At 34.6% G+C, this 15,120-nt stretch overlaps 1 protein-coding gene across 2 annotated transcripts in view; it reads left to right on the forward strand.

Annotated features, from left to right (window-relative positions):
- Positions 1 to 8,680, forward strand: part of LOC136798889 (serine/threonine-protein kinase MRCK alpha-like) — a 46,435-nt gene extending 37,755 nt beyond the window's left edge. Inside the window, exons 36-43 of one of the 2 annotated variants that reach the window (XM_067055551.1) lie at positions 1,991 to 2,071; positions 3,023 to 3,120; positions 4,130 to 4,220; positions 4,554 to 4,768; positions 5,478 to 5,614; positions 6,077 to 6,125; positions 7,724 to 7,768; positions 8,353 to 8,445. In XM_067055551.1, coding sequence (XP_066911652.1) covers positions 1,991 to 2,071; positions 3,023 to 3,120; positions 4,130 to 4,220; positions 4,554 to 4,768; positions 5,478 to 5,614; positions 6,077 to 6,125; positions 7,724 to 7,744 — 692 coding nt within the window. In that variant the 3' untranslated portion in view covers positions 7,745 to 7,768; positions 8,353 to 8,445. Of the gene's footprint in view, positions 1 to 1,990; positions 2,072 to 3,022; positions 3,121 to 4,129; positions 4,221 to 4,553; positions 4,769 to 5,477; positions 5,615 to 6,076; positions 6,126 to 7,723; positions 7,769 to 8,352 lie in introns of both variants that reach the window. The other variant, XM_067055550.1, reaches the window with a different exon arrangement.
- The last annotated feature ends 6,440 nt before the right edge of the window (positions 8,681 to 15,120 follow it).

The following is a 15,120-nucleotide window of genomic DNA, read 5'->3' on the forward strand; positions in this document are numbered from 1 at the left end:
TTCAAGTATTCTATTGGGTACAGATTCAAAGATATCTAGCAATAAAAAAACTTTTTGTGAAGGAAAATAAGAGAAAAAATCCAAAAACTATTATCTACCAATAATAAACTGAGCATCTTGATGTTCTTATAAAGCTCGGAGACAGAGATAGAACAGCAATCAACTGAGAAGACAATGTGGTACATATTCCAGCCGCGGCTTTCTTATACTATGGTGTAACTATAAACCCTCGAATGTGACGGAGCCCGATTTTCGAAAAAAAAAATTGGGGGGCAAATTTGGGCCAAAAAACGGCTAAAAAACGGGTTTTTTGGACTTTGTGAAAAATTGGATCATTAACTTTTTCTGATCTTTTGCATGAAAGTAGGGTACCATCATAGGTAAAAGATGGCTCAAGCAGATTTTTTCAAAAAAAATTTGTTGGCTCAAAAAATGCATGTTTATTATAAGAATCACTATTAATAAGCATACATCAATGTTCTTAGTTAAATTACTCAATTTTTTTATGAGATAGATGTTTTTTTGCTCATGAGGGGTTACTTTTGAAGAATGTGTGTGGTTAGACATGAAATTTTGGTTGCTTGGCGTGATTTTAGAGAAAAACTGGCCAAATTCGATATTTATTTATAAGCACATTATCAATTACTTAGGTATTAGCTTTTCTCGAGATTGGCTCTTTGATTCTTTATAATTTTTTGCAAAAAGATGCATAACTATAAACCCTCGAATGTGACGGAGCCCGATTTTCGAAGAAAAAAAATTTGGGGGCAAATTTGGTCCAAAAAACGGCTAAAAAACGGGTTTTTTGGACTTTGTGAAAAATTGGATCATTAACTTTTTTTGATTTTTTGCATGAAAGTAGGGTACCATCATAGGTAAAAGATGGCTCAAGTAGATTTTTTCAAAAAAAATTTGTTGGCTCAAAAAACGCATGTTTATCCATAAGAATCACTATTAATAAGCATACATCAATGTTCTTAGCCAAATTACTCAATTTTTTGATGAGATGGATGTTTTTTTGCTCACAAAGTCTTGAATATGAAAATATTTCAAGATCATGAAATTTTGGTTTCTAAACGTTTTTTTTTATAAGAAACAAACGACTAATTTTAATAGATCGTTACTATTTGTGTTCTGAATGATTGTTTAATGGTCACGCTCACGTAGATATCAATTATATATTTGTTAAATGCATAACCAGGTAGGTCCATAAAAGTATCACTTGTTTAATTTATTGTAAAGTTCAAATTAACAAAAAGTTATCTCTCGTTGGAAAGATCATTGTGAGCGGGTTATTTTAAGAGTTTAAAAGATCTTTAAAAAATTTGGAAAATGAAGTAGAAAAAATGAAGATTTTCTTATTGGACTTAAAAAATTCATTATTTTCTTCATTTTCTAAAAATGTTTGAATGATTTTAAAGCCTTAAGATAATCCACTCATAATTAATAGCGACATTAAGCTCCTAGGACGGCGTCTTTGGAAGAGTACGGCAGGATTGAACAAAAAGAAAGCTCTTTGGGATTGATATCTGAATTGCAGCTTAATTCTATTCTTTTCATTATCGATTTTCTCATGAGGATAGTTTAATTTTAATAGGTAATTAATGGACGTTTTCAAATCTGAAGACAACTTGAAAATTCTGTTTTGACGTCGTCTTCAGGACGAAGACGGTAAAGGAAGAGTACAATAGTTTTAAAGGATACGAATCCTTCGAGAATTATATCGTTATTTTTTATAAAAACTTTCCTGGATTTCAAATTTGTCCATCTGATATTAAATCTAGATCAAATCGGATAATATTTGCCATTTGATTTTAAGATTTACTTCACGTCCTCATTCAAGTCGCCGTCCTAGATGCTTAAGGTCGCTATTATCTTTACAGCGAGGTACTTATTTTTTCCATTAAGAGCAATATATAAAAATTTGCAGAGTATTCCAGTTTTATAGAGCAGTCCACACTTTAAAGTAATGTTATATCATTGTTTTTAGATCTTGCATTCTACGTGAATTCGAATGGTAAAAGGTCGCGTCAACAAGAAGTGACTTGGCCCAGCCCTCTTCAACACATTGGTAAGCTTTTAAATACCTTTATAATATAATTCGTAAATTCAAACGAAAATAACTTGCATATTTTCTTGCCACGTTAATGGGTCGTCTAGAAAGCCCTGAAGAACTCCTTGGCATCAGTGATCTAACAACTTATGAATGGCTTCGGACAGAATTCCTTTAAATCCTTATGTAACGTGACTTTGAAGCGCCGAAAGAACAAGAATAGATTCCTTTGTTGCTTTCTTGATAAGAATAAGTCTTCTTTTGTCACATTTCAATTGGCTATTTTAGACATTACCTTATTTACCGTTAGCAATCGAGTTGAAATTAAAATTGAGAATTTTTTCAAGACCATTGAATTCATTCGAATTATGGAGATATTCAATTAATGGGAGTTAGAGTTACGGAGAGTCGTCTGATAATAAAATCGATGTTTAAGACCATGTTCGCACTTGAAGGTTCCGTTTCGCTCCGAAACGGCGGAATGAAGCCATTCTATTGGTTAAAAGTGACGCAACACTTGAATGTAACCGATAGAATGGCTTCATTTCGTTTCGAAGCGAAACGGAACCGTCTCGGGCGAACATAGTCTTAATATATCTGCCTCATGCTTTTTGGACCTACCCCGGTGGGTGGAGGTCCTATAAATTAACTTGTGTTAGTTCGTCCGTCCGTTCGTTCGTTCGTTCGTTCGTTCGTTCGTCTGTTACCAACTTTTCTTAGGATTGAATCATAGGAATCTTTTGATTTTTGGTACAAAGGTGCAAAATGGTGAAGGCCAAAATGTGACGGAGCCCCATTTTCGGTTTTTTGGACTTTGTGAAACATTGGATCATTAATTTTCCCTGATTTTTTGCATGAAAGTAGGCTAACATCATTGGTAAAAGATGGCTCAAGCAGATTTTTGCATCACTTGTTTATTTCACTGTGTTTTGCTTTTTCCAAACTTTTCCAATTTCTTTCTCTTTTTAGCGTTTTCGAAACCGTACATTTTGGCGTATTCGGAACGCGGTATCGACGTCTTTGATGTGTACACGGGCACTTGGTTGCAAACGATTCAAATACCTAAGGTATGTTTCTTTTGTTTTTTTTGCTGCTTTCTAGTTTTAGTTATGTATACTGTATTTTCTGGTTTAATAGTGTGTTTCATTATGTTCTTCCTCCCACAATATCAATTTCTAAATTGTCATCTGTTAATTAGGCTGCGCGCATCCCCAGAATTTATTTTGTTATAGGGGGTGTAGCCTATACTAGACGTCACCCGCGTTTTTTACGCAATTAACGTCTATTCCACTTTGCGACTTTTTCGAATGTTTTGAGCCCGGGTTTTCGGGCTCTAAACATTCGATTTTTTGACCACTTTTAACTTTCGAAGCTTCTGCAGTAGCAAAATAATCGAATTTGCGTCAAAACACTTGAAAGGCTTCTATTTTTCGAAAATCGTCAAAGTGGAACTCACTAAGAAACGAGATGAAAAATCCCGGTTTTTAGTGAGGTGCTCGCTATAGGGGATGCGTATCGTGTATGAAATTCTCGTCCCAGAGTTACCTCAAATTTGGGGACAAGCTGGAGTTTTTACAAGCTCTTATTTGATTTGGTCTGTCGTTAAGATGTAATAAAAGAATCTTATTACTTTTTCTAAAGAACGCGTCATTTCTATCACTTTAAATGACCAATTAGTGAAGTATCTTGTAAAAACTCCAAGGCATCTCCAAATTTGGGGTAACCAAAATTTGCATAAATTTACATAATTTCGTCACATCCAATCAAAGAAAGAAAAAAATGAAGTCATTGTGCTGTTGTTTTCATAATTATCAATTTTCATTCATTGAACAAAGAAAAAAGAAGTCGTTGTATTGCTATGACGCATAATCAAAAAAGAAAAAAGAAAAGACGGGGGTAAGTTGGGACAGAAATATTTCAGACGATACGCGTCCCCTATATCAAATCATATCAGAGGGGATGCGTGCAGCCTATCTCTTAATCTACCACAACAATAATTGTACTGCCATCTTTAAGTTTGACCGCTTTTTACGGGTGTAGTTTGTTTAATATAATTCGTGCAACCTTTGGTTTCAGGCGCAGCCAATGTGTGAGAGCGGCGCATTAACGCTCATTAGTTCTCCCGATCAACAATCCATTGCTTATCTTCAAAAGGAAGACTACCAAGGTACAACGATGAAAGATTTTTATTATATAATTTTCTACCTTTTTCCTTTGTTTCAACTGCATTCATCATAGATTTTCATGGTAAAATTTTCAATGTCTTCTAGCCCATTATACAGCAATGGGCTTGAAATACCTATTTTGGAGACAGAATCTTATGTTAACCTAGCTGTTTGTATTTTTTGTTTTTTGGTGAAAAATCCCCAGTACTCTTGTAACACTTATAGTTCAATCATCTGTAAAAAATCGAAATTATATTGATTATTGTATGCTATCTTTCGCCTTTGTACCTCAATGGTGGGTTTACAAATTCATATCATTTCTTTTTCTTCATCAGAATTAGTAGTACAATCACATCAAGGCAAGCGTGCCGTGGCGGCAATTTACCGTCTCAAGAACAGCAAAAAACGTATTTCATTCAAAACACGTGAAAGTTTGAAAGTAGAAGAAGCGGACCTCGTTTCAAAACTCATCTCGGGACCTTCCAATTTTAGTCACGTCCAACACATGGGGCCTGGGGACGGGTTACAAATTCTTCATGATATTCCAAGGGTAAGGAGATGAACGGTTGCTATACGGTTGACTCCCTCTCTAATTCGATCTTCAAGGGCTCAGTTCTTCGAATTAGAGAAAGATTCAAATTACAGAGTAATTTAAACCACTTTTCAGCTGAGGGGACCAATATTTTAGTTCGAATTACAGAAATATTCGAATAATAGAGGTTCGAATTATGAGAGAGTTGACTCTATCTTGAATCTTTTGTGAATCACAATTGTGAAAAATGGTTCCACTTTCGCCGCTAACTTTGTGTAAACCTTATCCAGCCACAACCTACAGCGTAATTTGGTGAATTCATTCTCGTTGGAAAAAATTCACAACGCACAGTTTGGCGAATACGAGGAAAAAAATTTTTAAGAAAAGGCCATCCTGGAGATTTGATATGAACATTTCGCCGAAAAAAAAAATATCCCAGAATTCACGCAGTTTCTGTACGTTTAAGTATCTTCCTAAAGCAAATGCTAAAAACTTATTAACGTCAATGACTTTCAGGCCGTGGCCAGCTGACAGGTACAGATAAACTAAAACGAAAGCAAGTCTGAAAAGACATCTTGGTTCCTTGATATTCAAAGAAAAAAAAAAGAGAACAAAAAAACTTTAAAAGTCAAACATTTTGCTTTTCTTTTTTATAGTATCTAGGAACCAGGATATTTTTTTCGGATTTACTTTCGTTGCAATGGAGTTTTATTTCTTTGTATTCTAGGTTGATGATAAACTGGCCATCCCGAGTGCACTTCAGGAGCTCTCCAATCGAACGTCGTCGTTGAGAAATCCAACCGATCCGCGATTGCGACCGGTTAGTTCCTATCAAACGGGCGCCGCTCAATTGGAACGAGACGGGTAGGTTATAATATGAGGCGATACACTTTTTACCGCCTTTAAAGGTTTTGTTGTTTATGAGTATTATCGTTTGCTTACTCGTCATTTTTGATTTTAAAGTTTTTTCACATTGAATTGACATGGATGTGGAGCAAGATTGGTCAGAAAAGAGGAATTACAAAACTTTTTTCTGTTCACTCAGCATGATATAACAATGGGGAGACACTGTCCTTATATGAAATATGTGTCTGATATGAAACGGGAACACTCGTATAAGGATAAAACCTTTAATCACAATATGTATTTAGCGGTTCCCATTTTTGAGAGCTACTTCTTCCCATTTTGAAGAGCTATTCTGCCCTTAAAGCTGCCAACAGTTTTCCAGGGACTCGCATTCCCTGCCGAATCATCTCGGTGCATTTGGTGTGTTACATTCGGAGTTCTCTTTCAACCCCATTCTCATTTCTTCATTCATTATTTTAGGAGATCACCACCTCGTTCAAGGTCCATGGAATTTGATGACAATCTACAGGTAATGGCAAAGTCACTTTACCTTTTCAAACACTCTGCATTTCTAACAAACATCTGCACCATAAATACATTATTGATGCTCTGCGTCATGAACAGATTTGTCAAATTTATCTTCTTCCTTGAAAATGAACTACAGTTGCCTCTCTACTTTGATCTTCAAGGGACCAATTGTTTTCTTTGAAGATTCGAATATTCAAATTGCAGAAAGTATTCTGCTAATTTCTGGCTGAGGAAACCAAAATTTTAGTTCGAATTACAGAAAGGTTTGAATTATAGAACTTCGAGTTAGAAAGAGTTGACTGTAACATCACCTTCTTGTCCGCCACATCAGTTTTCTTAGTCCTTTATCTAAACTTATCTTGTCTCGCTACACTTACATCACTTTTTTATATAACCTCTACCACAGAGACTAAAATCTGAGCCTACATAGCTCATGAACACCATAAACACGCACGCTCAATTTTAACGCACCATATAAAGAATCTTATGAATTTTTTATGTCTACTTGTCTACGCGTCAAAGAATTCACGAAAAGGAAAACAATAATTCCTAACAAACAGACAAACTTTTCTCGGTAAATCACTTTCACGCACGTTATGCATACACTTTCACGCGCAAAATATTAACTCACATACGCAAGCCAAAAAAATCTTGATTCACTAGTAATACATACACATTACATACACGGGAAATGTAATTTTATGCACGCAGGTTGCCAACCTCAACTCACTCACAATTCATTATATTCATGACGTGATGTTATGCACGGAATCACCCAAAATATCCAGGGTGTTTGCCACTTGCTTTATTGTCTAAATTCGAGCATGGAGGTATAAAGAAACAGGAGATGTATGCTATTGTAACCAAGCTTACCCTACGATTAAAAAAGTTATGATGTATGCATGCTCATAATTTAATTTAATTTTTGTATATTTGAAGGCTAGAAATCTTCAATACTGATAGTAAGAATGTTTAGAGCAATCTTGAGTTTTACTAACTAAAAAGTCGTATTTTGTCGGGCGAGCCTTGTTTTTTCTTTTCATAAAAGAAATCAAAAGACTTTGATGACCAATTACCGACAAATTCAACTCCTGTTTTTCTTTATACCTCCATGATTCAAGCTTAGCGGCAAACCCCCGATCTTTTTTCTGTGCTTCCCTATAAAACATTACGCCATTAATACAACGAATCACACTGAATGCGTCGATGCAAAATGTTCACCATTCAAAGTACACGTTTTTTATAAGAACAAGCTATTCAAAAACATTAGGCTTTGATGGATAAAATAGTGAGAACAATTTTAAAATATTTTAAGGCTTTGCAGACTCTAAAACACGCAATTTCTTAAAAATACTAACAAAATGGTGAAAATGAGAACATTTGCAGCCTTAGAACTCAAAAATCTGGAGGTTTCAAAAATTTTGGATGCTCTTATAAAAAAAACGTGTAAGCTTCAAAGCATCTTTCTCACTGAAATACAAACTATTTCAGCCTAGAAGCCGACGTGAAGAGAAAGAGCAATTGAGATATGCACTTGAGCTAAGTAGACACGAAACTGAGCTAGAAGGACCACCATCTAACTTGTCAACTCTCTTTTAGAGAGAAAACGTGACATCGTGAAAGTGTATGCGCGTGCGTGACATGGTAAGATTTACGACACTTACTTTTAAGTTCGAGAATTTAAATAAGTTAATTGAGTAAAAATACACTCATTGTTGGTCTAATTTTTCTATTATAAACACCTCTGTGTCAAAGACCCGTTTGGAACCAAGCACAACGTGACAATTTGGCAAAATTTTCGTCCCTAGTGGGAAAATACCCTCGGATTTCAGCCCCATTGGGAAATTGACTTTGATTTTCATCCTTCATCCACACTGGATTTTTTAACCTTTGGAACAATAGAATTTCTATCCCCATTGGGCTATCAATAGGAATTTTTATTCCCACTTAGGAAAAAAGTTCCACTGGGGCTGTGAGACAGGAGTGTTTTGATATGATAATGACAGTTTTGCTTAATAAATTACCTGATAATCCTTTTTACGGCGCCACGATACTATCCGCCTGCCAAAAGCTTGATACACGATCTTCATTGATGGAAGAGCCTAAGTACTTTTTTTTTTACTATTTTACATCAAACTATAAAGAAAAGAAACATAAACAACAAAGTATTGAGAGGAAATTAAAAAATATTAAAGCCAACGCTTTTTACCTTTGTTTGTTGTTTTTAGCGAGATACAGACACTGTGTCATCCAGCTCAACCACAAGTAATTCGTCCGCGCGACAATTAATTGGTAGCTCGCACGAGGAATTGAGGTAATTTGAAGAAGTCAGCTTGGTTGGTTTTAGGCTCGAATGAAGATGGTGTTTTCCGGTAGAGACCATCAACAGAGATTTTGATAGCAGAAGTGAAAACCTAGAAGAATGGTTCCTGGTTTGATCTAAGTTGGTCGTGACTCGCTGTAACGTCTCACAACGGATGACAGATTGAATAGAATGTTGGTGATACCATGGAAAGACTGGACGATACAAGGAATCCAAAAAAATGCTTAAATCTACCCGTGACTAGTCAATTTTACTGAAGGAATCGAAGTTACAATGAAGTTGCAATAAAGCAACTACCTACTGACCCATCCTGGCGTTAGTTCAAGGTATAAACTTATTTCTTTTTTATGATTTTTGTTGGCAAAAACAAAAATCATAAAAACGAAATAAGTCTATAAGTACCTAAACTATCCTGGCGTATCCATGGTAGAAATTTTAACCTGATTTTTATTATCATAATTTTAATAGAATGCTAAATTACTTTTAAGGTAGGTAAGCTTTTTCATTTGAAATGAAATTGTAGAAAATTTGATTTTCGTTTTATATAGTATATTTTTTCTCTCCTGGAGTTAGGTCTTAGAAATTTGTTTCACTGACGGAATATTAACATTAATAGTCTCATAAATTTTCATATAAATAATCGTTCATGAAATACTTAGTGATTTTGGTTGTTGCATTGTTATATTAGGTCCCGTTGTAGGCAAGGTTAATTTCAGACGAAAAAGAGATTGGTTTAATCTAATGATTGGCGTTATTCTTAGGCCTTAGGCAGGTTGAAGGACGGCACCCGATGAGATAGATTCTATTCTTTTTTTAAAGTTTTTTTTTTCTAGCATTTCTTGTGTTCATGAAGTTTTATGCCCTTTTTTCAGGTGGATTTTATCTGTAATTCTTTTGTTTTAAGCTTTAGGAAATTAAACTGAAGTCTGTATTTTATATAAATATCATAAATCTATTATTTTGTTTGCTTTTTTTCTATCTTTTAATTTAAAATCAAATTCAAATAATCGAAGATGGCCTAGTCTAGCAAGCTAGACGACTAATTTATACATAGTAGAAATAAAGCAAAAAGTAATGAATGGAACAATTTTAGTCGTCTAGAAACCTTTGTGCACTAACTCCAAACAAAAGAAAAGTGTCAATATTGCAATTATAATTTTTTCCTGCTCAAAATAATTCTTGAGAAAAAAGAATATGTGTGGATTTGTGTATCGAAAGTTTTTCATTTGATTTGATTTCGTTTTGAGAGTGTGTTGTTGCTTGATAAATTGTTTTCTCGCTACGCAAGTTTCTGCGTAGCTAGCCCCTGTATCTATAAGGCTGGAACACCGAATTCTTCCAGTCGTTTATACAAACTAAATCCCGTATTATTATTAGTATTGGTATTATTAGTATTACACGCATTATAAACGACTCCAGTCTAAAGATGGCCTAGCTGAAGGCTATAATTAAAAATCTTCTACTTAGCGCATTGAGTTGTTTCGGAAGATAACTTCTTGCCAAGAATCTCAGCCCTGAAAATTATGCTTTTAATGCTCTTGTGACATTTCTTGAAATTTTTTTTTGTAAATTATTTTTTATTTATTTTACCCTTTAGATATTTCTTGTCTATCCTATGTAATGTCACTCACCCCTTTTTCCTTTCCTTTTCTTCCTCCATAAATCTTACAGTATTTTTATAGTGAAAGAAATTTACCGAATGCATATATATTACAATTTTGATTATATGTAGCATAATAGCTTACTATTCTGTAATTTAGTTTTACTATATAATGATGTATGAAAAAGTATTTGACTTCTGGAGTTGATTCTAAAAGCTCGATAAAAAAAAACATTTCATTCTGAATTACAATTAGATTTGATATTTTTTTTGAATTGAAATAATAGCAAATCAGTAACGTAGCCAAGAGGAGTGCTAAATTTTTGTAGGAGAGCAGATATTTATGCTTTATAATTATCTTTTAATACCATGAATAGATAATTAGAGTGTCATAAAAATCTGCTCTCCTACACAAAAACTGCGCCCCTCTCGGCTACGCTACTGCAAATCATACTTAGATTTCTGTGGGCGTGCTTGAATCAAACAAATATCCCAAAAACTTTATTATTATGTTACTATTTCATAATTTTCCCAATATTTTCTTTAAGAATACCTGTAATTACTTTCTTCCATTAATTTTGAAACATTTTTTTTTATTTTAACAGAATTTATCAGTGATAGGTGCTTTTCTTTTTTTCAAAGTGAGGTTTTAGTTAAATTCCCTTTGAAATGAAAAACAAAAAGAATACCTCTAGTTAAGGAAACGAGAGATTTAAATGAAAATATATATTTTAATAGTATAACTTTTTTTTGAATTTATTGACTGTTTTTACGGATGTTTTTAATTTTTGAGGAGAAGGCTTGCATTCGCTTTGTTCATGTTTAGCTTGCCATTATTCAACCAATACTTCAATTCCGAAAATTATACACCGTTGAAAAGATAACTCAGAGCACGGGGTATGACCCCCACTTAGGTTTAATTCATCCCCTTCTGTAATGAGATCTTACCCCCCGTCCCCCCCATTTTTTTCAACAGAAAATCAATTTCAAAGGAAACTTGCTTAATGCATCCCCAAGATGATCCAAATAATAGTACAAAGTAGAAACAACCACGACTCAATAATTTCACAATATAATGATACAATGTGACCATTTGTATACAATTAAAAAATTTACCAGAAATTTCCAATCTTATTGCATCCCCCTACATTTACCCCCCCCCCCCAGTTTTTTGGTAAATCTTGTCCCCCCCCCAAAAAAAAAAAATTTAGCATCCCCCTATTAAAAAGGTACTAGAGGCTAATGATTAAAAATTTCCGGATAAGTGAAATTAGGAGGCTTCAAAATTACTCAAGTCTGTTCCAAAAAAATTGGTCGTCTGCGCACATTCTTTAAACATTGCGGAAAGATAATTTTTATGACTTAAAAATCTTTAGAAAAAAATCAAGGAAGGTAAAAGTGCTGATTTACCGTCGTCCTCAGTCGGTCAGGATGTAGACAAATTAGAACCTTACCGTCTCCGTTGCAGAAAAACACACATATATAAACACTTTGTGAAAAGGAGGTTAAGCAAGTTGAGGATGGTTAAAATTCTGAGGCTTGTAACCTAATAAGTAGTATATAAACTCGTCACACGTTTTTTTGTAAGAACGAACTACATACGAACATAAGGCTTCGATGGCCAAAACGTTAAGAACATTTTAAGACTTTGAAGACCCTAAAACATATTTTTTTTGGAAAATGGACAAGAATACTCACAAAATGCAGAAAATAAGAACATATTAAGAACATTTTTAGGCTTAAAACTCAAAAAGTTAAGAACATCCGAAGGCTCTAAAAATTTTGGATGTTCTTATAATAAAAAAGGTGTATTGTCACTGTATAAAAAAAAAACTTTTTGCCGGTGTTGTAAGTCTTACAAAATAGTAGCATACCAAACATAACTTTATGATTTTTCTCAGAATTTCTTAGACTTTATGACGCAAGTGTTGATCATTAATTACAATGAATTTGCCTTCTAACATTTTTTAAATATTTTTTTGCAAGATCAGGGGAATTCAAGTTATTTTAGGTACGGTCAGTGTACTCTGCAGCCATTGCGGAATTTTTTTGCTTTCGAAAGGTCAAATTCTACATAAACCGCCCCTTCCACTATTCTATTCTTGTCATTTAATTATAATCATTTAGCCAAAAACTATAACAATTGATCAATAGTTTTAGTATGGACGTCCAACATAATTTCCTTTAAAATCCTAATGTTGTCCTTTTTACCTATAATCCCACACAAAATATTTGAGTCAAAGGGGGTTTCCCTGTGAAATTTTAAACACCACAAATGATTTCTATGCCCATTAAACTACAGTTGGAAAGTAGAGAGTTAAGACTTACGACAGGATCTCAGGATTTAAAAGGCCAAAATTGTGTCGCTCAGGCTTGGAATATAGCCTAGAAGCCAGCGAACCCCTCAAAAATCAAAATATTCAATGGAAGAAAGTGGAAGTGCTAAAATAGCAATTCTCGCCCGAACTTTAAATTCTTAAAAACGTTAAATACACTAAAGTCCCAATATATTTCGAGCAATTGTAGCTTTAAAGCGCTAAATTGTTTTCAAATTTCAAACTTGTTTTCACGATTCACGCAGTATCAACAATACCATTTAGTTCTTTAAAAAAGATTGTAGACTTTTAAACGGGTTTAACTGATACCCTTAATTGTTTATTTCGTTGCAAGTTAGGACGTTCAATTAAAATATAGTCAAAAATAGATAATTGAGTTCTTCCACTAAAGGAGTCGGGAGTGTCCAACCACTGGCATTTTAAGCGGTTTTTTCCTCCAAACACATGTTTTTAATGAGGAAAAACTAAATAAGAACATAAGACCTTGATGGCCTAAAGGCTTGGGGACACGAGAAGTTTTTTTTTCCGTTGGTGCAATGCAACATACTCCATCCCACCAACCTGAAACGCTGACACCCTGATTTTGTCCCTGGAAAAAAGTGAGATACAAACAAATATTATTAAAAGTGTCGATTTCACTTTTATTGGTAGAAAGAAGAATATACCCGTGGAAAAATTGACAAAAATTTCGTCCCCGGTGGGAAAATACCTAAGAGTTTCAGCCCCACTTGGAAATTGACTTTTATTTCATCCCCATTCGAAATTCAATGTTGTCAAAACAAATGCACTCTAAACCATCCCCACTGAATTTTTTAACCTTTGAATAAAGAAATTGCTATCCCCATTGGGATTTCAATAGGAATGAAAATCCTCACCGAGAAAAAGAGTTCCAACTTCCACCGGTCTGTGAGACAGGGTGTAAGAATGGGGTGGAGAAAACGTTCCAGGTTGATGGGATCCCGGGGGGGTACTACCCTTGTCGACCGACGGGGGTGCTCCGCTGAGGTGCGAAAAATGGACCCTACGTGGGACTCGAAATTTGCGAAAAAAGTGACCCTAAATGGGACTGAAATTCCAAAAATTTTACTTTTTTTCCCAAATTTTCCAAAAATAGGCACCCTACGAGGGACTGATTTTTCAATTTTGTGTTTTTGCGACCCTACCTGGGACTCGTGAAGGTTAAAAAAGGTACCCTGACCAGCGGAGCATCCCTGTAACCCATCTTGCCCTAGTACCCCCCCCCCCCCCGGGGATGGGATGGAGCATATTGCATTGCACCAACGCGAAAAGAAACTTCTCGTGTCCCCTAGCCTTTATTGTGGATAAAGCTTTTTTTTTTTTTTTGAAAAATTCGAAATTTTACTTACATACAAGAAATGTACATGGTTTTTTATAAGCATTGCACTTTACATATGCATATCTAGACTCAAATACTACGAAAAATGTATTTTGGCTGGGACTATACAGATTTTCGGGATCTCCCTTAAATTTTGCTGGGGATATAATCATCCTCATAAGCATTTTCAGCCTTGTCAAGCCTTCGACCTAAACAACTCCGAGCCTGAATTTTTGTAGATTTTTTTAAAAAACATAAACTATCATGAATTCTGAATATGCTACACGTGACTGACTCTTTTACTAACTTCTATCTTATCTTCAATCACGATTACAGTTGATAATTTTTCCCATGCGTCGATAATGCGCAAACTTAACAAATAAATTTTTGTGATTTCGAAATTTCGAGATTTCGAAACCAAAACTGTTCATATTGCGGTTTCTTTAAATACCTGAAATGAGAAAAGTGATTATACCTTTGGTTTTATTGTTAAATGTCCATCCAAAATCAATCAAGATAATAAAAGTACCTCTATGTTCATTGATTCATTTAAAAAAGTTTATATCAGCACTTACTGCATTTTGCTAATTTTTATAAGCATACCGGGACCTGGATATTGTGAAAAAATAAGCATATCACAAGCATAATTTAAGCTTGATTCCATATCATAGCTTGAGCCTGTTTTCCGAAAGATATTCTTTGAAACAAAACATTTATTATAAAACACAAGTGTATCCAGTTGACAAAGATAATAAACCTTTTCGACCGTAGCCGCCAATTGCCGCACGGGCATTGTTTTTCCCGTTTTACCACCCTGAACCCGTCCCAGTCTTTTTTTCGCACCTAAAGACAATAAAAAGTGTAAAAAAAGGATTGGATCGAGTTAAGGGTAGTAAATTAAATAATAAAATAGCACGCACCTGACCGCGCAACTACGGTCGAAAAGGTGTATTGGGTCAGAGGCCTGCAAGTGACCTTTCGCCTTAAAAATAAAGAAAAATTTCCAGGTGTGTCTTTTCATTTTTCCAAAGGGGTAAAAAGCTATTCTAAAATTTCCAGGGGATTAAAGACTGATTTTAGTTCGTCAACCCTCACCTTAATGGGGGTATTCACACATTTTCAATAATTTTTTTCGACGTGAAAAGTTTCGACCATACTCCCCTGTATCGTTTTTTAATGGAACAGTCCATTATAAGCCTAAAATTCTGTTGATCGTGATTTTGGACGATGACCCCAATCAAAAAATAAAAAAAGATTGCTGAATCATGGAATTCGAAGTAGGAAATGTAATTTATTTTTCCCTTCCACTGATTTCTCAAAACCTCGAACCACTTATCCGTAATTAAAATATCTCATTAAAATTCAAACACGTTGTTTGATAAGTTGCCAATTTTTTTTGGG

Source organism: Clytia hemisphaerica, unplaced genomic scaffold, assembly GCF_902728285.1.
Source record: "Clytia hemisphaerica strain Z4C2 unplaced genomic scaffold, Clytia hemisphaerica genome assembly, whole genome shotgun sequence".
NCBI lineage: Eukaryota > Metazoa > Cnidaria > Hydrozoa > Leptothecata > Clytiidae > Clytia > Clytia hemisphaerica.